At 34.0% G+C, this 22720-nt stretch overlaps 3 protein-coding genes and 1 long non-coding RNA gene across 5 annotated transcripts; 2 read left to right on the top strand and 2 right to left on the bottom strand.

The window, feature by feature from the left end:
- Nucleotides 1-2204: 2204 nt before the first annotated feature.
- On the top strand, nt 2205-8015 carry LOC106436891 (FBD-associated F-box protein At5g22730). 2 transcript variants are annotated; one of them, XM_048746559.1, is made up of 5 exons: nt 2205-2665; nt 2790-6122; nt 6206-7201; nt 7291-7449; nt 7530-8015. In XM_048746559.1, the coding sequence occupies exons 3-5, from the start codon at nt 6224-6226 to the stop codon at nt 7809-7811; spliced, it is 1419 nt and encodes a 472-aa protein (XP_048602516.1). In that variant the 5' UTR covers nt 2205-2665; nt 2790-6122; nt 6206-6223; the 3' UTR covers nt 7812-8015. The 2 variants fall into 2 exon arrangements, with proteins under 2 accessions (XP_048602516.1, XP_048602517.1); XM_048746560.1 differs by having other exon boundaries at nt 2428-2665; nt 2790-3166.
- Nucleotides 8016-8565: 550 nt separating this feature from the next.
- Nucleotides 8566-10429, bottom strand: LOC106436917 (histone deacetylase HDT2). Its single transcript, XM_013877871.3, has 6 exons — nt 10254-10429; nt 9914-9984; nt 9372-9812; nt 9207-9281; nt 9017-9113; nt 8566-8929 (listed from the first exon to the last, which is right to left on the bottom strand). Exons 1-6 carry the CDS (start codon nt 10264-10266, stop codon nt 8727-8729), a joined length of 900 nt encoding a protein of 299 aa, XP_013733325.1. The 5' UTR covers nt 10267-10429; the 3' UTR covers nt 8566-8726.
- Nucleotides 10430-10569: 140 nt separating this feature from the next.
- On the top strand, nt 10570-11825 carry LOC111210762. Its single transcript, XR_007318992.1, has 2 exons — nt 10570-11205; nt 11545-11825. It is a non-coding gene; the product is annotated as an uncharacterized LOC111210762 (long non-coding RNA).
- Nucleotides 11826-17348: 5523 nt separating this feature from the next.
- LOC106436907 (histone deacetylase HDT1) lies at nt 17349-19869 on the bottom strand. The gene is made up of 7 exons (XM_013877866.3): nt 19725-19869; nt 19387-19457; nt 19033-19282; nt 18570-18646; nt 18236-18328; nt 17695-18125; nt 17349-17590 (listed from the first exon to the last, which is right to left on the bottom strand). Exons 1-7 carry the CDS (start codon nt 19735-19737, stop codon nt 17587-17589), a joined length of 939 nt encoding a protein of 312 aa, XP_013733320.1. The 5' UTR covers nt 19738-19869; the 3' UTR covers nt 17349-17586.
- Nucleotides 19870-22720: the final 2851 nt, after the last annotated feature.

Genomic DNA, 22720 nt, shown 5'->3' with positions numbered 1-22720 from the left:
TGCATGCTCTTGAGCTTAAGGGACATAACTTTGAATGGTACAAATTTGAAGGTAATATGCATATGTGATATGTCAGTCATGTCAATGTAGTAAATGAACAATTTGCATGTCTCTTTGGATGAAAAGATATTATCTAAAAGTGAACATCAAAGAATAAACCCTAAAAGTAAATGAACAATTTCATGTCAATGTAGTAATGAACAATTCGAAAGTGAACCTTAACCCTATATCTTAACCCTATATCTAAAGGATAAATCCTAAAGAATAAAAACTTTGAACTCTAAATCTAAATGATAAATCTAAACCCAAATTCATATGATAAACACTAAATCCAAATGATAAACACTAAATTCTAAACCCAAAGATTAAATCTTCTCCAAAAGATATATTTTAACCCCAAATCCAAAGGATAAACACTAAACCATAAACCCAAAGCATAAACACAAAGATAAATCCTACTACACAGAGGGTTAACACTGTATATAAGGAGAAACTTTAAACACCAAATTGTAAAGTCTAATATCCTAGAGTAATGTAAATCTTAAATAATAAATCACGATAATCGTAGATACAAGAAATAATATCCAACTTCGTGATTTAGAGAATTTTTGAATGAAAATGACAAAACAAAAAAAAACTTTCAAAAATTTTGGTGGTGAATAATGGAGTGATGTTGAATGATTGTGGAGTAAATTTTTTATTTTGTGTAGATTCATCGTGTAAATGAAGAAGAATGAGATGAAAATATTAGAAAATAAGATGAATATATAGAGAGAGAAAGTAAAATAATAATTTTCACTACAAGAATTCATTAAATTAGCTACGGACTGGCGAAGACATTTCCGTAGCCAGATTTTTTAGCTACAAATATAGCAATAGAACACATAATTTTAACTTTGTAGCTAAATCTGTGGCTAACCGTAGCAATCCGTAACTATATAGCTAGAGACGGATTCTGTTGGTCGTCTATAGCTAAATAGCTACGCAATAGCTAGAGATAAGTGGTTGCTATAACTGTTCCATTTAGCAACGACTAGCTACAATCGTTTTTATTGCTAAATATCATCAATGTTTCTATTCTCACCATTTCGTTGCTTTGACACAATACTCTATATATATAAATCATCAAGATAATAGAAATTATAATATTTTTTGTGTATATATATACGAATATCGATTAATTTTCAACGTAAATACCATTTATATTTTAAAATAATTTTTTAATCCTCACATATTGAAAAATAACACTAGTAGTGTAGTAAAACTAACGGTTAGACACATATGTTGGTTTAAGATTATTCACATATACTAATTGTTCAGAATTACAATCATATTGATCTACCGACTGTGGTTTTTTCTCGTCAGACTCATTTGGAGAGGGATGTGATAAACCTGACTGGAATTGTTAACTTGATGTTCCAACAACTCACTGCTTTGTGTGAAGCTAGAGGAGTCACAATACTTGAGGCTTGCCAATCAGCTAATCCATCTCCCCAACCCCACACACATACTTCTCCATTCGCATCTCCTAGCAACAACGAGGAGATTTGTCACGATTTAGCCATGTATTTTTTGTGATTATTTAATCTCGTTGTCACGATTTAGTCATGTATTTTTCGTGACTATTTATGAAACAGCCACAAAATTTTGAGGTTATTTAAACCCTAGCCCCTAAATAGTTTTAAACCCCTAAATCCTAAATGAAAATCTTGAAACTCTAATTTTAACCCAAATCATAATCACAACACTAAATATAATATTTTAAAACTTAAAAATTAAATCTTAACATAAGCTACCAATTTAATATTTTCAAAAATTAAATCTCAAAATTTACCCCTAACCCCATATATACTCAACTTAAAATTCATAAATATAATATTCTGTAACTCAGATCTAAAATCTTAAACAATAACTCTAATATATATTCTCAAAATTTAATCCAAGCTTTAAACTAAACTCCAAACCCAAATCTAAACCTAAAATATTATACTCTAAACTTTAAACATACACATTATATCCCAAGTCATATATATATCTAAACACTAAATCTTATATTCTTAAACTTAAAACACAAATCTTAAATATATATTAGAAATGTATCTTTTCAAAATATATTCTTAAATCTTACTCTCAACCCCAAACCCTTGTACACAAAACCTCATACCCCATATACTTAACCCCAAATCCTATATTCCAAACTCTAAACATTATATCAAAAACAACAAATATTCAATTTTACACTTTTAATTATAGAACTAAATGATAAACCACAAAAAAAATATAACAAACAATTTTGAACATAAATTAAATAATTATTTCTGAAAAATCAAAACCTATTAAAAAGTGAAAATACGACATAGCAAAGAGAAAACAAAACAAAAAGCTCAATCCAAGCCATGAGCTCTCATTGGCTGATCTATTGGGGGTGGGGATAACCCTTTTTTTTAGTTTTGACCATTGATAACTCTAAATCTAAGGGTCACAAATAATCCGTCATTTAGTGAATATTTTCTCTTTTCTTCATGTGTGTTTCTTTCTTTCTTTTGTCACAGATCTTCTGTTTTTCTGTCTTTCTTCTATGTCTGTATTTTTTTTTTCTCACAGACATCGTTCTATCTCTTCAGCATCAACATCTCATATTAATCAATTTTTTCCTTTCTCACAGGTTTGCTAATCTTCATCTTCGTCAATACTATTGATACTTCTTTTTCTTGTTCCTCCTCCATTTCTCTTATTCTTCTTTCTTAATCATCATTTTTATGTCTAATGGATTCGTTTTTCGTGTACAGATCTGAAAAAAATGGAAACAGAAGTGATGAAACGGGAAGGAGAAGTGGTGGTGTGATGGCATTACAAATTGGAGGCACGAAACAGAAGCACGACAAATGACTTCTTCAGTTATAGTCATCGCTTCAGCCACTCCGCGAGTAACGAAGCCGGTGGCAAGGCGTGGAAGAGCCAGGGCGGAGCTTGGAAGAGCCGGTGACAGAGCGTAGATGAGCCGGTGACGAAGCGTGGATGAGCCGGTGACGGAGCGTGGATGAGCCGGTGACGGAGCGTGGATGAGCCGGTGACGGAGCGTGGATGAGCCGGTGACGGAGCATGGATGAGCCGGTGACGGAGCGTGTGACGGAGCGCGTGATATATATGTCTATATATGTAAGAGGTATATAAACCATATTTGTATTATAATTTTAATGACTTAATTCAAAAATGTTTTATGATTTTTTTTTAAATTTATTTATTTATATGGCTATGACTTAGCTGAAGAAATATAGTAGCTAAACTCTGTAGCTATTTAGCAATAGAACACTTTGTAGCAATGCTGTTGCTATTGCGCGACAGAACACTCTGTAAACATGCCCTCGCTAATAGCTACAACTAGTTTCCTCGCAAAATCCGTCGCTAGCAAGCTACGGAATGGCGACAGATTGGGTTTAGCGTCGACGCTGACGCCACGGTTCCAATCCGTAGCCATCCGTCGCTTTTTGCATATCTAGCTACGAAAAAATCGGTAGCTATATGACTGATTTCTTGTAGTGTTTAGGCCTTACATGTTAGTCGTGTATATAAGTATCTTATATATTAAAATAGAAGTACCTCATTTCATGTGTGATTTTTTTAGTTGAACCATCTCCTAAAAAAGAGTCACATTTAATTTCTCTATTATTTATTTATTAATGTTACCTAAATGCTCTTATACATTATCACTACAAAAATAGTGTATTGTGTGTTTCACTACATAGAAAATAAACTAACTATAGAGTCTCAATTTCTATGACCATTAATGATAACTATTTTCAATGTTACTATACATGTTGTTTTTCTTATAAACTTGCTATGAATCAAATTTCATGTGTCTTTGGTATTACGGGTGATTGATGATTCCATTCTAAATTGTGTTCTTTCTTTGAACAAACTTCTATGAACTTAAACAATCATACTCAATACTCAAGAAAACAATAAATTTGCTAAAAGTGTTTTTTTTTCTTCTTATGAATTTCTATGAACATGAATAACCATACTCCAGAATACAGCAAACTCGCTAGAAGTGTTTTTTTCTACATAAACTTTACTCGAGTCATATTTCATTTAAAAATAGATTATTTCAAATGTGGCAGTGTTAACAACGAATAAACTTTTTATGTTGTTAGTCTTAAACATGAACACTGCTCTTTTTGTAAATAAGATTATTACTTTATAAACCAAACACAGTTTACTCTTGGAGAAGATGAAGTGGTGTACTATCGACGTAAATATTAAAATCAGATATAAAATATCCTATAATTTAATATAACATATTACCAAATCTGTTCAAATCTACCGTAAATATCGTTAAACGTATATTCCCTAAAATTTTGTTAAATTACAACATATATATCATGATTTATTTTATTAATATATGGGAATATTCTTTTTAACTATAACAAGTTAACAACTGTTGAATATTATTTACAAATTGAGCTAAATACATGAACATGATCGTAAAATATCTTTTTAATAAATTGAATCCAAATACGAATATACTTTTTACATATATGCAAATAATAGTCTACTATTTATTAGTCATATGTATTCAAAATCCGGCTAGCTATAAACCAAGAATATCAAAAATTGGTCTTTACTCTTTAGTTATTTGTGTACCTCAGTGTTTTTAAAACCGGACCGGAAGCTGAACCGGAAATATTTTAGGTCACGGTTCAATATGGTTCGACCGGGTCAAATCTGGTTCAATAATATGGTTAATATTTTTTTAGTATGTAAATATAAAAGTAATATTAGTAAACATGATGCATAGTTAAAATATAAATCAATTTTGAACATAAAATATTATAAATATAAATTAGTTTCTTGTTTATATGGATGGTTTATAGATTTTCGATAGTTTTAGTGGTTTTTATTGGTTTAATAACTTTGAAATATAATCCGGCTATGTGGCCGGTTCATGGTCGAACCAATTACTAGACCAACCCGGCTATATAACCGGTTCACGGTCGAACCCGATCCAACCATCGGGTCGGTCTGGTTTTAAAAACACTGGTGTACCGGTTTGCACTCCATTTAGTAAATATTCACATGTTATTATGAATACAGAGACACATTCAGTAAATAATACATGAAATTAAATGAGTTTTGAGAACATATATATTTATTGAACTATTTAAATATAAACAAATGATCTAATATATCAAAACTGCAATACAAATGAACCAATTCTGCATAAATCACATGTTTTTATTCAAAGGAAAACCACAACTAAATATTTTAAAAACCACCAAGATCCAAGATCAATCATCTCTTAATTTTGAAAAATATATATATACACACGTGATGATCCTATCATTTAAAATGATCACATAAATTTTAGTCCTCAATTTTTAAAACAAAAAAATATCCACAAAGATTGCATTCTAAAAACACAAAGATATAGCAAATCTTAAGCTGTGAAAATGAAGTTTTTATTAGAATATATGTATTAATAATAAACATATTAAATGGTATGCTTTAAACAAATACACATTAAAAGGTTTTTAAAAATATTATCTTTCTACATATAACTTATCAAAAATGCTACTCCCTCTGTTTATTAAAAAGTGTCATTTTGACATTTTTCACACACCCATTAAGAAAGTGATTAAAATGTATTTATGTTCTTACTAATTACACATATTTGATCAATAGTATTTGAGATAAATATAATTATTTATAAAACCATTGCAGTTTTTAATTAATTTTAAATTGAAAGTAAATATAATTTATATTAGAATTCTAAAGTGACACTTTTGTGTAACAAAAAAAAAAAGTTAGAATGACTATTATTATGAAATAGAGGGAATAATTTCGTTTTATATATATATCAAAATCTGGTATCATGCAATAATACGATTTACAAACAATTAGAAAATAATAACAACCATAAATTTTGAAATATAAAAATATAAGTTTTAGTTTTAATACGTTAAGTTGGAAATTTTTTTCTTCTTAATTAAAAAAAAAATAGAAAATACAAAACATTTTGAGCCCGGCCCTTCGAAAATCACACCTCCATAAAACCTGAGAACTGAAGCGGCCGGCGACTAAACCTACCCATCTTCCGAAGTTCAAAACCGTAAACCAGTAAGGTGATTTCAACATTACCGCTCCCATTCTTCGCATTTCTTGATTCTGTATGCATACTTAGATTTCAAGGTTTATCTCTGTTCAGTTTTCTCGACCGGATGTTATGGAGGAACGCTTTTCGAAACAACAACGAATGTACGACGAAAGTTACATAAGGGCTAAAGAAGATATGATAAGCAAACTGCCCGATTCTTTGTTATGTCAGATACTGTCCTACCTCCCGACAAAGGATACTGTCGGAACTAGTGTTCTGTCCCATAGGTGGAAAAGCGTTTGGCTTTTGGTTCCTAACTTGGATTTGTCCTCTTCTGAGTTCCCAGACTACAATGCCTTTGTTAGTTTTATGGACAGGCTCCTAGCTTTCTCTAGAGAAGAGAACTCACTCTTGTACAAGCTCAAGCTCAGTATTCAGAAAGAAGATGAGAAGGATCAGTCTTGCGTCACACGGTGGATAGATTCTGTAGCTAACCCTAAACTCAAGCATCTTGACATTGAATGTACTCTTGCGAACCGTAAGTTTCTAGAAGTAATTCCCCAAAGCCTTTATGTATGTGACACGTTGGTGTCTCTAAGACTCCATCGTGTCTCCTTGGGGGAGTTAGAGTCAGTCTCTTTGCCTTGTCTCAAGACCATGCGTTTAGAACACAACGTCTACGCCAGCGACGCGAGTCTGGAGTTACTCATCTCGTCTCCCCCTGCTCTCGAGGATTTGAGCGTTGTTAGAATGGTGCCGGATAACGTGAAGGTTCTGCGTGTGAGGTCTCAGTCGTTAACGAGCTTCCACGTAGACTATTTGCTTGGTGAAGGCGATGACTATGTTGATGCTTTGGTGAGAGGAAAAGGCTCAGGGGTTTTGATCGATGCGCCTAGACTCAAGTACTTGAAGTTCGATGATGATCTGTCTGACAGTAAAATCATTACCACCAATAAAGTGTCCTTGGAGAAAGTCAACGTTGCCTTCGTCTTTGGTGAGCATGATTTTATCGATGTTGTCGACTTGCCAAAGCGAAACATGGTCCGTGGTTTCTTTAACAGCATTTCAGGAGTTAAGGAGATGAAGATCTCTTCGCATACTATGGAGGTAATGTATATACAACATAATATATTGGTTTTTTGGATGTAGCTAGTAGTGGTTGTTCTTTACTTGCTTTTTTTTTTTTTGTTTTTTAGTTTCTTGATTATAACAGGGAAGACGAGTTATACGACCCGTTGCCTCAGTTTTGCAACGTTTCCACTTTAAAAGTGGCGTTTTACGTGTCGAATCTGGATATGATGCTGCCAACCCTTCTTGAGAGCTTTCCAAATCTAAAATCACTCGTCGTAAAGCTGGTGATTAGCCTAACTCTTAACTAACTATTTAAGGAACTGTGTTATCAACGTTTCTTTTCTCTCTGATAATGTTTTTATAGGATGATTATGATCCTTCGAGGGATGAGGAAGCAGATGATGTAAGACTCTCATCAGTAGTACCTCAGTGTTTGATGTCATCACTAGAGTCTGTGAAGATAAAGCGTTTCAACAGAGGGCCTGTTAACATGGAAGTAGCTAGGTACTTTTTGGAGAACTCACTGGTCCTCAAGAAACTTGTTCTGGATTTTAGATGTTCGGTGGTTGAAGAAGGGTTTTACATGTTGAGGGATCTCCTTGCGTTGCCCAGGAGATCTAGCTCGTGTCAAGTCCTACTTTGTTAGACGGCTAGAAAGGTGTATTGATCGGACGGAGAATAGTAGCATTTCATGTTGGTTTATTAGACTGAATATGGATTTTGATTTTATTTTTTTGGTTGAATTATATTATGATGTCTTCTGTGTTATATTATGATGTCTTCTGTGTGTGGATGATTGATTGAGAATTCTATAACTATAAGGCGAATTCTATAACAAAATTTGATGGTATATGCATATGTCAATGTAGTAAATGAAGAATTGCATGTCTCTTTGGATGAAAAGATACACTAACGTATATATTCCGAAAAAGTTCTTAGATTTTTCCAAGGAAGAGAAGTCATGCTTGAACAAGGTCAAACTAAGTATTCATAAAGATGAGAATGATCATCAGTCTTGTATCACCCATAGAATGTACTTTGTGGCTACTAGTAAAACTTGGGCATCTTGAGTATTGAATGTGGTCCGGTCCTGTGAATCTTGAGTGTTTGGTGGTGATTCGCATGTGATGTATCTCCTATGGTTGTTTAAGCTCCCACTACACACCAAGACTGTTGTCAGATGTATAGACTAGGCCCAGTAGTTTTTATGTGTGCATTCTGAGTCATTAAACAGTCTCCTAGTTGTTCGCAATTTGAGTTCATTTGCCAAGGTAGACATTGATGTCAGTCTGAATGAGCGAAGAATCATTCATCTTCATGGGACTCTTGAGAGAAAGACTTCTCAAACTATGATGTGACAAGGCAAGATGATGATTTCATGATTGCATTCCGAGTTTCCATTCTCAAAATACTGAATTCCATAAGGTTAAAAGTTGCAATAACATAAAATAGCAATTCCCACAAGGAGAATAAAATCTTAGGATAAACATAAAAATAAAACCGATCTCTTTCATCTCAGCTCACAGAGCATCTACTAAAAAATCAAAACATCTCACTTCACTTAGGCTCTGCTGCCCTTTCCCTTCCCCTTGTTGCCCTTGTTGTTAGAACCAAATTGCTTGCCAGAGTTGTTGAATGGCTTCTTGTTACCACCAGATCCGGATGATTGACCTCCAGATTTGGGGCTCTGGTTAGCATTCATAGGACTCTTTCCTCCCTTTTTAGCTGGGTGTGGTGTAGCTGTGTGCCCTCCCTTCTTCTCCTCTGCAACAAAACACAAACATTCAGTTTCTCTACTTCCAATACAATGACTAATGTGAAGCATCTAATGATTAGTTCACAATCATTCACCTGATTTCTGAGGGGTAGCTGCTACTGCTGGTTTAGTCTTCTTAGCAGAGACAGGTGTTGCAGATTCAATCGGCCTCTTCTTGTTGCTTGTCTCAGGCTAACAACAATTAAAAGTGCAAGGTGAGAAAAATGAATCCGGTAAAGTGCAAGAGCAAACAGAACAAATGCTAAACAAGCAAATGTATATTACCTTCTTAGGGGTATCCTCTTCCTCCTCCTCAGAATCATCTTCCTCATCCTCAGAATCATCCTCATCAACATCCATCTACACAAATCACCACCACAGAAAACATTAGCCACTATATATAACATCAAAGCAGTAAAACAAATCATCTGAAAAGATACAAACACTCACCCCTTTCTCAGAGTCAGATCCATCATCTTCAGAATCATCCTCCTCGTCAGACTCATCATCATCCTCGTCTGATTCAGGCTTCACTACAGCAGGCTTAGCCTTAGCCGCAGCCTTTGGCTTTGAGTCAACAGTAACAACACTCGAAGTAGGTGTTGCTCCGTTTGTAGTGACAGTTGAAGTAGCAGGAACCTCAACTTCCTCCTCTTCCTCTTCCGAGTCACAAGGGAAATCCTCCTCTTCGTCGATGTTGGGAGACTTGTAGCCGATGAAGTGGACGCTTCCTTTGGACGAGTGTGAGAGCTCAAACTCCTTCTCAAAGACCAGATCAAAGCTGATCTGGGGGATGGTGTCTTGAACAAGTGTTCCAATCACAAGCTTCTTCCCGTCAACGGTCACGTACAAGACGGCGGTTTCACCCTTCTTCCCTTTATCAAGAGATGCCTACACATATTTTAAACAAAGAAAATTTAAGATAACTGTATAAAAAATTTCAATGAAACTATCAGAACCTCTCTGTTCATGTGTGGTATTTAGAAGCAAACCTGTGAAAGGTGGATGAGACAGTCTTCATCAGGTTTCACTTTAAGTGGCTTCCCTGCCCTAACCTCAACTCCTGTTTAACATATCCATTAATACAATCAACATGAGTCAGTTTCAGACATCAACGACTACTCGTTACTAAGTTAACATCTAAACAAACTCAAGTAAGCATGTAATAAACAGGACATAAACTTCAATAGGACAAGCTCATAGCAGAATAAACTAGGCTAAACTCGAAAACACATGGTTCAACAGGTTTTAACCAAAACATAAACTCAGCTAAAAGACCAATACAAAGCACGAGGTCTGAGATAATAGACGACTAGGTAGGAAGTATCTTACCCCAGAATTCCATTTTGATGATGAAGGAGGAAGAGAGATTCGAGAGAGGGAGGCGAAGGAGTTTTAGGGCTGCGTGAGAATGTTGTAGAAGAGGGAGAGGTTTAGGGGCAATTTATAAGAGAGAGAGGTTTTACAAGTGCCTCTTTTTAGGGTTTTTGCCGAGTCGGTGCGGCGCCGTTTTAGGTCAAGCGTAACGCTCGAATAATTGAAATATTGCGTAATTAAAAAAAAATCGCGTCCTCGGAGAAATTTTACATTTTAGATTGTTTATTGAATGAATTAGCCCAAAATCATATAAAAAGTAGCAAATTAGGCAAATGCATATGACACAAAAGTTGTGGGGATCCAACATAGAGAAAATGTCAAAACTGACCTTATGTCTATAAAAAAGAGACGACGACAAAACCAGTGATAATAAGTTATAAGCTAAATGAAATAAAAGGTAATTAGGAGAAAATCAATTGATCTCTCTCTCTCTTTTTTTCCTCTATTATTTTTCAGAAAGAGGAAATTGCGTTATTTCTCATGCTTGATCAATCTAGTGAGGTTTTCACCCAGTATATCAGGTTTGTCTTCGGTAATGTCTTGTCTTGTCTGGTTTTGTTTTTTTTTTTTTTTTTTTTTTTTAGTCTCTCTCAATCAACCTCGCTTCTCTTTTAGAAAGGTTTCAATCGGATCAAAGTCTTAGAACGATTTGTTTCATCGTGCCCTCTCTGTTAGGGTTCAATCATCTTCAAGCTTTTGATTTGCATGCAAGGATTTGAGACTTTCGTTTGTTTTATTTGTTTGATTCAATTGGTTCTGGGTTTGATGTTCTGAAGTGTTGTTTTTGATTTCGTCTGTGCTGAATCAAGCTATTGTCGAAGCCAGATTCTCTATGTCGCGTTTTCCTGTCTCCGGTATGTTTTCGGTGGAATACCGATTAGACCGTCCGGCAACGGCTTACCTTTGGGTAAATCAAGCAAATTTAGCAAAAAGTTAGCGTGTTTTTTCCCTGATGTGGGGTTTAGGTTAGCAAACAAAAATCTAAGGTAACCAGCTTTAAAAAGTAATAACCGCTAAAAAGATTGTTAAATAGATATTCTAGAATTTTTAGCATGTATATCAGAAGATTATTGCATATGCTAAAAAAGTTATTGACAAACTAAAAGAAACTTTGCACTGGTCATGTGTTAAAATATTAAATTAGTTAGCAAATATTGGTGTCGAAGATTTGTTAGATATGTTAGCGCGTTAAATAAAGTATTGCAAGCTATACAGTTTAGTGACCGTGTAACACTTTTTTATGCAGGTGTAGCGTCAACTCTCAACTGCTAAAGGGGTTTGTCTATAAAAGGAAGCCAACAAGCAAACTCTCACCATAAAAAGTTGTCTAGTTAACAAAACCAATACTACTCCTTCGTTTCTGTGTATTGATTGTAGACTTTGTAGTTACAGAATCTTGTTTCGTAATATTTTATTAATACAAGTCAGTAACTAAAATATTAGTTTGCTCCATTGTCATTGTGGCCAATTATTTAAGTTAACGTCTTTGAATTGTTTGTAGCCGGCTAAGAATAATACTGGATGAATATATTTAAAGTTGGCTATGGAGTGTCATCACTACAAAAAGGAAGTTGATAAAGGAGAACAAGGATTCATTATTATATATAGATAAATCAGTACAAAAAGGGACACAAACGTCATTGACTGTCCAAACAAAACATGGTGTCTGCAATCTTTATGAATATAAGCTAAGTACAGTCGTAGCAATGTAGGTAGTGTAGAGTGTATTGTTGCTAATATTAGTATTTCAAAATCCAAATATAAATTTGGACGATTCTGAAACTAACGAGGATGTATTTCCATGTCTTCTCCACATGTATTATTGGTCCCATCACCCTCAGGATTTCTTCAGCCTCACGATTGTCGGTAACTGGAATCTGAAACATTTACATGAATAGAAATGCTAACATGAGCAAATTAAAATCCAAACAAAACGGGAAACAAACGTCTTTGGCAGTTCAAACAAAACATAGTGTTCAATCTTTATGAATAAAAGCTAAGTACATTCGTAGCAATTTATTATGGAGTGCATTGTTGCTAATATTAGTATGCCAAAATCCAAATATAAATATGGATAATTCTGGAGAAAAAGAGGAAGGCTTACCATGTCTTCTCCACATGTATTGTCGGTCCGTCACCCTCATGGACTTCTTCAGCCTCACGATTGGGTATTGAAACTTGAAACATTTACATGAATAAAAAATTTTAAAAAATAAAAATGAGCAAATAGAAATTAGAGCATACTTGATCCTCGTGTCTTTATCAGATACGTGTTGTGGCAAGATGAACTCATCCATATATTTTATCTTCTCCGCGTGTTGTGGCAAGATGCGAGGATTGTGAGATGTTGGGAGAATGACTGCGCACAACAATGCAAGTAGGGCATACTTGATCCTCGTGTCTTTATCAGATACGGTCTTCTTCTTTAGCATGGTAATTACATAGCTAACCGGGACTTCTGTCATCGACCCGAAAAGCTCTCCCCAATATGGCTTCTCCGATATGTTCTTGCTCTTCTTCTTGGAATGGGGTGGATAACTGCGGCAATTAAGCCCTGAAACTAGAGCGAATTCTCTAAGTGAGAATCTAACCGGTTTGCCAGCAAATGGAAACCGAACTTCGTGCTTCTTCGCCACCTTCAATTGTCGGGATAACAGGAACCGACCAAACCGGCCAGAAAATGAGGGTTTGTCTGCAATTTCGACAAGCTTTCCGAACTGGGTCTCCCTGATAGTCTGAGCTTCATCTGGTTCGAGGGCGTTGAGAATTTTCCGAATGCATGTAGGTTTGTGGTAAGGAGTAACCCTAACGCCGACAGGTTCATCGCCTAGCGCAAACATTCTAGGAGGAAACGGGGGCGGAGAGGGAGGTTCATCGCTTCGATCGATCTGAATTTATTTTTGAATTGAAGTGTAAAACTGAGATCTAATTTATAATGGTTGAATTGAAGTAGAACAATGGATCAACAGAACTTAATATAAAAGGGGATGAAGTGAGAGACTTTTGATATGCGCAACTACGAAACCAATAACCGAGTTTTGATAACTGAAAAAAATCCACTTGTCTGATACAAAAAAGGTAACGTGTTGGATTGGGTAATAAGAAATAAATAATTAAAGAAGTAAATTGTATTACAAAAACAGTAGGTAACCGGTTGATGTGAGTATGAAGTGAGCAAGGTTAGAAATGTAAAACTAACACCTCCTGACATCCTCGATAATGTAAATAGTGCATTTACCTAATTAGCGTATATGTCATGTGTGTACGGTGCAATTTCTCTTGTTTATTTACATATTCAATTGGCAAAAAAAAAACTTAAATATTTCAGGGATCATTCTCATAAATTAAAGTTTATCTTCGTTATTACAAGAAAACTAGGTGTCTTTCTGCACCATATGCAGTAAAGAAATTTAAAATATTTTTTAACACATAAATATAAATTATATTTTAAAATAAAATTTTATTAATATTGTAATTTTTCTTTTTTCGTATCAACATTTTAATATAAATTTGATTTAATTAAACATAAAAATTATATTTAAGAATATGCATGTATATATTTGAGATTATAATCTTAGATACAATTTTCTATCTTTTTATTTTAATTAAATATATTAAATAAATTTGCAAAAGTTGCATAATTACCAAAAATTAAAATTAAGCAATATTTATAAAATTTGTACATATATAAGAAAATAATGATTTTAGGATTAAATTTTTATAATTTTCTAAAAAATTGTATACATTTTTAAAAATTTTAGTAATAAAATTGTATAATTTAAAATATATAATTAAATTATATTTAAAAATTTATAATGTCATATTTGAATATATTTATTTTAATGATGATTTATGAGTTATTCCCATATTCTAAAAAAAAATTCAAAAATATAAATTTACATTAAATGTAATATATGAGTTATCACCATATTTTAAAAAAATTTACCAAAAATATAAATTAACATTAAATACAATTGTCCATGTCATATTAAGCTATAAGACATGTCATCAATTTCAGTAGTCATGTCATATTTGTTTCGTGAAATTGATTGTAGAAAGGACATGTGGCAAAATAACTTCGCAAATATAGTCGATGAGACTAGGTTAAGATCCACGCAAGGCGCGAAATGAACATTGTATATTTAAATTATTTTTATATATTATATGTTCAATTTTATATTATAAAATAATATATATATATATATATATATATATATATATATATTGGATATATAAAAAATCAATAACTATTACTTATATAATTAAATTGCTGTGAATACGTAAATTAATTTTCTTAATCCAAACAATTACCTTTTATATTGTATATAATTGAATTTAAATAATATATACATAGATATATAGATACATAATATATTTTTAATCTTGTGATATGTTAAATACAGTAGCACCTCTATAAAATAATAATGTTGAGACTTTAAAATTTTATTAATTTATAGAGATATTAATTTACAAAAGTTTCCTTTTTAGATTTTTTTCTATTTTTTCTATTTTTATTAATAAAATAAGAAAATATTTTATTTTACCGTATATAAGTTATTTAAATTATATAAAGTTGACTTTCATATTATTTTGTTATCTTATTTGGTGTATGTTTTATGTTGTATAGAATTGTTATGTGGTTTTCGATATAATTTTACTAAATATTATCAAAATATATTAAAATATTAAGAAAAATAGAAATATTTTCATTGTGAATATAAAATCAACAATATAATTTTTAGTATGTACTTATATAAAATATATGTAGAGATAGATTATTAATTTATGATTTTAATGAGACTATATAATTACATGGGAGTTTTAAAAATACTATTATCATATTATTTTATCGATTTGTCATATTTTACACTGGTCCAAGTTGGGACTGGCAAAATTTATTAATTTATAGAGATTATTAATTTATCGAGTATTAATTTATAGAGGTTATATTGTAATGTGTTCTACTCATTTGGTTTTTTTGATAATTTGTATCTTTTTATAATAAAAACTTTAAAATCATTGATAACAAAATGGTCATTGTGCGATGTTTAAAAGTTTTGGTAATTTATAATCCTTAGAAACATTGAAGGCAAATTTTAAAATTTAAATATTAAGTTGTCAGTATTTTTTCAAAGTTTCTACCAAAAAAATGTTTAAAGTAAATTTGAAAACTACAATATTTATGTATTTTAATGGTATATATTTTAATTTAAAAGATATTAATATATATATATATACTTAATTTTGATATTTATTAAATGAGACTTCCTAATTATATGATTTTTTAATTATTTTTTGTCATAAAAAAATTAAACCATGGATCGTAAAAAATTTAATGTGAGACTTTAAAAGAAATTTAAAATATAAGATACACATAAAAATCTAAAATTTTATTATATGTTTAATGTGATTTTTTAATTTATTTTAATAACTTGAAACTAAACAAAAATGATAGAGGGTGCATTAATTTGTATTAAATCTTTATTATTTGAAATCATTAAATGTCATATATATTTTAACAACATTTGGAAATTCCGTAATTTTTATTTAAGGAAAGAATTGAAAACGTTAATAATTAATTTATGATTAGTTTAATAAAAAACTTATTATATATTTAGATGAACCAACCAATTTCTCGAAGAATTTTAAGAATCATTGTGGTGATGACACGTGGCTAACTTATAAGTTGTAATATATAGGGGATAAAAGGGAAGAAATCTTATAAGATTTATTTTTAAATAGTTGTGATAAATGTTTTCATTAGACAATAACAAAATTCAAAAAGACCTGTCAAGAGCAAAAAAAAAGTAGAAAAAAACTCAAAGTTGAAAAGCTACAAGAAGAAAGACACTCAAGACAAAACAAGAGTCGCTGCTAACAAATTGAAACACTTTGCTTGAACCTGACGCGACAAAAGAGCGTCCATTGTGGTGATGACACGTGGCTAACTTATAAGTTGTAATATAAGTTGTAATATATAGGGGATAAAAGGGAAGAAATCTTATAAGATTTATTTTTAAATAGTTGTGATAAATGTTTTCATTAGACAATAACAAAATTCAAAAAGACCTGTCAAGAGCAAAAAAAAAGTAGAAAAAAACAAGTTGAAAAGCTACAAGAAGAAAGACACTCAAGACAAAACAAGAGTCGCTGCTAACAAATTGAAACACTTTGCTTGAACCTGACGCGACAAAAGAGCGTCCATGGTGTATTCTAGATCCAACGTTGATCTTGTCTCCAGGAGAATCTGAGGTTTGAGCTGCTATGAGGAGAAGAATTTTTGGCATTGGAAAACGGAAGATGTGACAAAGACAATAATTGAGACAGTGATTTGTGCTTCTGTAGCCTAAGACAATAATCTAGGGTACACGAAGCAAAAGACAACTTCTTGTCCACAGATTTATAACTCCAGTGTCCAGGATCAACATCAACTTTCTCTTCTTTCTAAACTGGGACAACCACATCTTCATCCTCTTCAGTTCAACCTATTTCAGTTTTCTTTTCCATATCCTCTATAGCTCCCTCTAAGCAAATCTCAGCCACATCTAGCTCAAGCTCCTTTTGGTATCATCTCCTTTCTCTCCTCGTTTGCTTTCTTTTTCTCCTCTGTCCATTTCTATAATCTGTCAAGCATTGGCTTCACCGCCTTCTCGATCACATGTACGAATCTTTTGACCAGGTGTTCCGTTTTCACCAGGGAACATAAATATCACCTAACAAGCCCATTTTCAGCAATATAAACACTTTTTCCCTAAGCCAAGTCTTCCTTCATACCTTTAGCCCCAAAAAAAAAAAAACAAAAAGAGAAAAAACAATGAGATAGGAAGAGCTACTGTCTTCTTCACTCTGGTCCTCATGTTGCTGCTGTGACTCGGGTGAGTCGTCGTCGTTATCCATGAATGGTGAAGAGTGTTAGGCACATAAGTTTAACTTTTGATATAAATCCCCCTAGTAGTTATATCCATTATTTTAAAAACGTTTCTTGTACAATGTCCTAAAGATTGGCCATTTTGATTTTGGTTGAATTTTCTATTACTATAGGACTCCAAAAAAAAAACTGTTTTTTTTTTAATGTAATAGGTAACACAAACATTGCAAGACACCATATATGATTGGACTTGGTTGTGATTTTGGTTGAACACATGAAACATGTACATAAATTAGTCAATAAAATAAGCTTGATGATGTAGCTGGTAGATAAACAAAAAGTAGCATCAACAGTAAAACGACCAATATATTAGCTGTGGTTCGTCTGTAAGGGATGCCAAAAGGAAGTAGACGGTGAATCTCACCTGCAACATCAAAATAAAAAATCGACCAATTAATGACAAGTTACTTTGTTAACAAGAAACAAGAGTCATATCAAAGAGCAAAATCATGTGTCAGTGGGAACTACCTATAAACAGAACGACGGTGTTTAATCAAGGAGGGGAAGTAAATATGGTCTAGAAACACTGGACAGCGTTCACAACCATGAAAGTCAGTAAAGCCATAGTATTCGTCTCTATGACTAGCCATCGTCACCTCAAGCTCCTTTCCTCCCATGTAACTTCCATTTAGTTCCAACGCCTTCTCATTGCCTTCACCCTTTCTCAGATCAATGAAAGCAAACCCTAAGGGAACGCGGTTTCTACACTCTATGGGAACATAAACCCTAGTGATCTCTCCACAAGAACCGAAAAAGTTTCTCAATGCATTCTTGATTTCAGCCCTAGGTCGCACATTTTCAAACCCTTTGACGAAAATGGTTTGCTCATTGTTTCCCGTCGCTTCTTCACATCCGAAACAGCAAGAATCTTCCTCTTTTTTCTTTGGGGTTTCTTTCTCCTACAGATAAAAACACATCAGATATATAAACTATGTTAAGCTTAAGCATATCATTTCTCAGCCTATAAAATAACCACAACCAAACACTAGTGAACAAACTTAAATGAAACCTCTGGTAGATCGGCTTTTGTCAATAGAATCTGTTGCAGCGTTTTCACAGCTTCAGACAGCTCTTTGATAGATTTATTCATCTCTTTGATTTCCTGCCATTGGATAATAAAAGTAATAAACAAATCAAACTTACTGGTTATTTGTAAAAGAATGAAACATCACAACAAAAGTCGTAAAATAGAGCCAATGCGATTTAAAAGGACAAAGGTTCAGCTATAAAAACCGCACAAATTAAGTGAATCTGAACTGCTTGTAGCTGTCTTAGTAGGCAGTTTTCATTTTAATAAACAAGTATTTAGAGGAAAGCAAGAACAAGGTTCCACAGAATCTAACCTCAGAATTATCCTTCTGTATCTTCTGCTTCCTCTGATTTGTTTTGCTCTCAGAACAAGGTTGCAACACGCTATTACCTAACAGAGAGTCAGAAAAATGTCAAAAACAACATAGCATTCAAAATCATTCTATATATATATATATAAAATTTCTTGAAACAAATCAAAATGTGAACGATACTTCTGAAAAGCAACGAAATTAGTTTATAGAAATGTTAATTTTAGAATGATAAGCCATAACCATTTTAACCTCCATAAAAGGTTCGAAACTACTATTGCGATAGGATTCTATCATGGTATTAACCTTTTTGACCAAAGAAAGGTTATGCTTAGCAATTGTTACAAGTTCTATTAAATAAACCATATGTGCCCCTCATTATTTGTCATATATAGTTATCATTTAATGCTCTAATGACTCGTGGTTATCAAGAACAAGAACGACAAAGTAAGAATTTATTTTTCACCTGTATTGAAGGAGACAGGCGTTTTGGAAGATTCATTAGCCCTCTTCTTCTTGTTGCGCTGGTGGCCAATGAAATGGACATATCCTCTGTCCAGGGTGTGGGAGAGCTCGAATTCTCTGTCAAAGAGGAGATGATCAAAGTTGATGTGAGGGAAGCTATCTTGAGAGAGGGTTCCAAGGAGGAGTTTCTTGTCATCAACGGTGGCATACAAGAGGCCAAATACTCCATTTTCCGCTTTACCAAGGGAAGCCTATAAACATATAGAGGAATGGCAAAATTGAAGAGACTAGTACAAACTTTAGAATCGGTAACAAGTAATTAAAATTAAAAAAAAAAAAAGTAATTAAAATTAACCTGAGAGATGTGGATGAGACAGTTTTCACCAGGCTTCACTTTGAGAGTCTGGCCAGCCTTAACTTTAGCTCCTGGTTACGTCCCGACAAAGAAAATCAACATCAATCAACGCAGACAAGCTACCAGACACAAACAGAATCGAAAACTAGGGCAAGATGCATACAGCTTTGACTTAAAACGAGCATCAAACACGGAAACTAAAGAGCTTAGAAATATCTATACAGATTGTATCCTTCATACTGACAAAAAAAAAAATAGCAGAGGAACACCAAATATATGAGACAGAGATGAAAATTGATACAAGCAGAGATTAGATCTAGAGAGAATTTTGTCTTTACCCCAAAACTCCATTGTTGGAGTACGAGAGGACGAGAGATTTGAGAGATAAAAAAAAAAAAAGAGTTTAGGGTTTCTGCCAACTGGGAAAGAGGAAGAAGAGAGTTCGGATTTTGGCTAGCGCATACGGCGCCGTTTTATATTTCTTGTTAAATGGAAATTTGCGTTTTGGAAATCTCAGAATTTAATTTACACATTCTGAGATTTCCAAAACGCAAATACAATACAACAAATGTTCTTTTTTCTTATCACCCAAATAAACTTTCATTACTACTTTAAACGATTGCAGAGATAGTAGCAACATCATACAACCCACCATGTGCAATCCAAAACATAAATTTCAAAAGAGTATAAAGATAGAGACATAAATTTAGACAGGTTTCATATAACTTTATGCAAGATATCAAAATTACCACTTGTAATTTAATATTAAAAGACTTAAACTATATTTCAAAGTCTTCAAATAAAGAGTGATTAGTCGAATTAATTTGTGACGTCGTAGTACTATCCACAACCTTAACTCGCAAACAAATGAGAGTCGCTGCTGTTTTTACAAGCTCTCAACTCAACCCCGATCCCAAATACAATTTCTTACAGAAGATATTTGTGAAAAGAATTTTTTTTTTTTTTCTCTCTCTCACGTTTTTTCTCTTCTTCTTCTCTTTTTCTTCTCTCTGTTTTTCTTGTTTGGGATGAATTTCCCCTTCTCCTTCATGCATGTATTTATAGGAGGGGGATTTGTGAGTTGGTGGTGAGTTGGTGTAACAACCAAACTTACCAACCAAAAAACCAAAAAAAAAAAAAACGTGTTCTTCGCAATCACCAATTTGCATACGTTGATTTTTGACCAACAATCTCCCACTTGAAGACTGATTTCAATCTGTCTTCACACCTTGATCAATGTAGCAGGTCTTCTCAGCTTGTTACTCTGACAAGCCAACTGAGGTTACACACAACCTCAGCTTATCATACGGCACGACCTTCGTTAGCATGTCTGCTGGATTCTTGTTTCCTGGGATCTTCTCAAGCACCAACATTTCATCTTCCAACGCTGATCTGATGAAATGATATCGACGATGTATGTGCTTCGTCCGAGCATGGTAAACTGGATTCTTTGCCAAGTCGATGGCACTCTTACTATCACAGTACAACACACTTTTCTCTTGGCCATGGCCTAGCTCCTCTAGAAAAGACTGTAGCCATATCATCTCTTTTGTTGCCTCCGTTACCGCAACATACTCAGCTTCACAGCTTGATAGAGATACAATTTTCTGCAACTTTGAAACCCAACAAATTGCAGTACCACCAAAGGTGTAGACATACCCGGTTGTGCTCTTCGTGCTGTCAATGTCACCTCCATTGTCAGCATCAACATATCCCTGCAATCCCGTCTTAGACTTCGTGAAACATAGCGATAAACTTGGATTTCCTATTAGATATCTGAAAATCCACTTAACGACTTCCCAATGTTTCTTCCCTGGATTGCTCATAAATCTGCTAACGACTCCCACTGCATGTGCAATGTCTGGCCTTGTACATATCATCGCGTACATCAGGCTTCCTATATCAGAAGCATATGGAACTTTATCCATACATGCCATCTCGTCTTCCGTCTTTGGAGACTGTTCTCTGGATAACCGAAAGTGACTTGCCAGGGGAGTACTAACTGGCTTCGCGTCATCCATGTTAAACCTCTTGAGAACTTTCTTCACATACTCCTCTTGTGATAGCTTAAGACCTTCCTTGCTCCTACTGATTCTCATCCCTAAAATCTGTCTAGCTTCTCCAAGGTCTTTCATCGCAAACTCTTCTGAGAGTTTCGTCTTCAAGCTATTGATCTCGTGCAAGTCTGCTCCTACTATCAGCATGTCATCGACATATAGGAGCAATATCAAGTAGGACTCTTCAAGCGTCTTGAAGTAACAACAGTGGTCAGCTTCACACCTCAAGAAACCAACGCCTTTAATAAAGTTGTCGAACCGTTTATACCACTGTCTTGGAGCTTGTTTTAAGCCGTACAAACTCCTTTTCAGCTTGCAAACAATGCTTTCCTTCCCTTTGATCTCAAAGCCTTCGGGTTGCTTCATATAAATTTCCTCATCCAAATCACCGTGAAGAAAAGCCGTCTTCACATCCATCTGTTGAAGATGCAGATCTTCTTGTGCTACCAGCCCAAGAACCGTTCTAATGGTCACCATCTTGACTACATGAGAGAAGATTTCGGTGTAGTCAACGCCTTCTTTTTGTTGGAATCCCTTCACAACAAGCCTCGCTTTATAGCGCTTACTCCCATCTGGTTCTTCTTTTATTCGGTAGACCCACTTGTTATGCAATGCCTTTTTCTCCTTAGGCAAATCTGCTAACTCCCACGTGTGATTGGATAACAACGAGTCCATCTCGTCGTTCATTGCAAGCTCCCACTTGATCGACTCATCAACTTGCATAGCTTCCTCATAACATTCAGGCTCGCCTCTGTCTGTAAGCAGAATGTAGTTGAGCGATGGAGAGAATCTTACTGGCTTTCTGATGATTCTGCTTGATTGTCGTAACTCTGTGACTGGTGTATATGGGACCACTTCAGAATCATCACTTTCTTCAGCCTCACCACTCTCGTCTTGAGAGATTTCTTCTTCTGCTGTTGCGGTATCCTGTGGCAACCCTGGTGTCAGGATATCATCTAAGTCAACAGCTCCAGGCTCTTTCCTTTTCGAGCCTTCTCTTAGCTTATCCTTGTACAACGCTTCTTCGTTGAACACAACATTTTTGCTGCGGATGATCTTCCGATTTTCGTCATCCCAAAATCGGTAACCAAACTCCGTGTCACCATAACCGATGAAGTAACACTTTTTAGACTTCGAGTCAAGTTTACTTCTTGCAGCATCGTCAATGTGAACATAAGCTAAGCAACCAAACACCTTTAGATAAGAAATGTTTACTTTCTTTCCGTTCCAAACTTCTTCAGGGATCTTAAATCCCAACGGCACAGACGGTCCTCTGT

This window comes from Brassica napus, chromosome C2, assembly GCF_020379485.1.
Source record: "Brassica napus cultivar Da-Ae chromosome C2, Da-Ae, whole genome shotgun sequence".
Classification (NCBI taxonomy): domain Eukaryota; kingdom Viridiplantae; phylum Streptophyta; class Magnoliopsida; order Brassicales; family Brassicaceae; genus Brassica; species Brassica napus.
The sequence above is the reverse complement of the archived record's forward strand: the minus strand, read 5'-3'. Positions and strand labels throughout refer to the sequence as shown.

Coding starts and splice junctions, on each gene's coding strand:
- LOC106436891 (XM_048746559.1), top strand. CDS start 6,224: ATGGAGGAACGCTTTTCGAAACAACAACGAATGTACGACGAAAGTTAC. Junction 7,202..7,290: donor TCTCTTCGCATACTATGGAG/GTAATGTATATA, acceptor TTTGTTTTTTAG/TTTCTTGATTATAACAGGGA. Junction 7,450..7,529: donor AATCACTCGTCGTAAAGCTG/GTGATTAGCCTA, acceptor ATGTTTTTATAG/GATGATTATGATCCTTCGAG.
- LOC106436917 (XM_013877871.3), bottom strand. Junction 9,813..9,913: donor GTCTCATCCACCTTTCACAG/GTTTGCTTCTAA, acceptor AAATATGTGTAG/GCATCTCTTGATAAAGGGAA. Junction 8,930..9,016: donor AGCTACCCCTCAGAAATCAG/GTGAATGATTGT, acceptor GTTTTGTTGCAG/AGGAGAAGAAGGGAGGGCAC.
- LOC106436907 (XM_013877866.3), bottom strand. Junction 18,647..19,032: donor GCCTGTCTCCTTCAATACAG/GTGAAAAATAAA, acceptor ACTCTCTGTTAG/GTAATAGCGTGTTGCAACCT. Junction 18,329..18,569: donor TACAGAAGGATAATTCTGAG/GTTAGATTCTGT, acceptor ATCCAATGGCAG/GAAATCAAAGAGATGAATAA.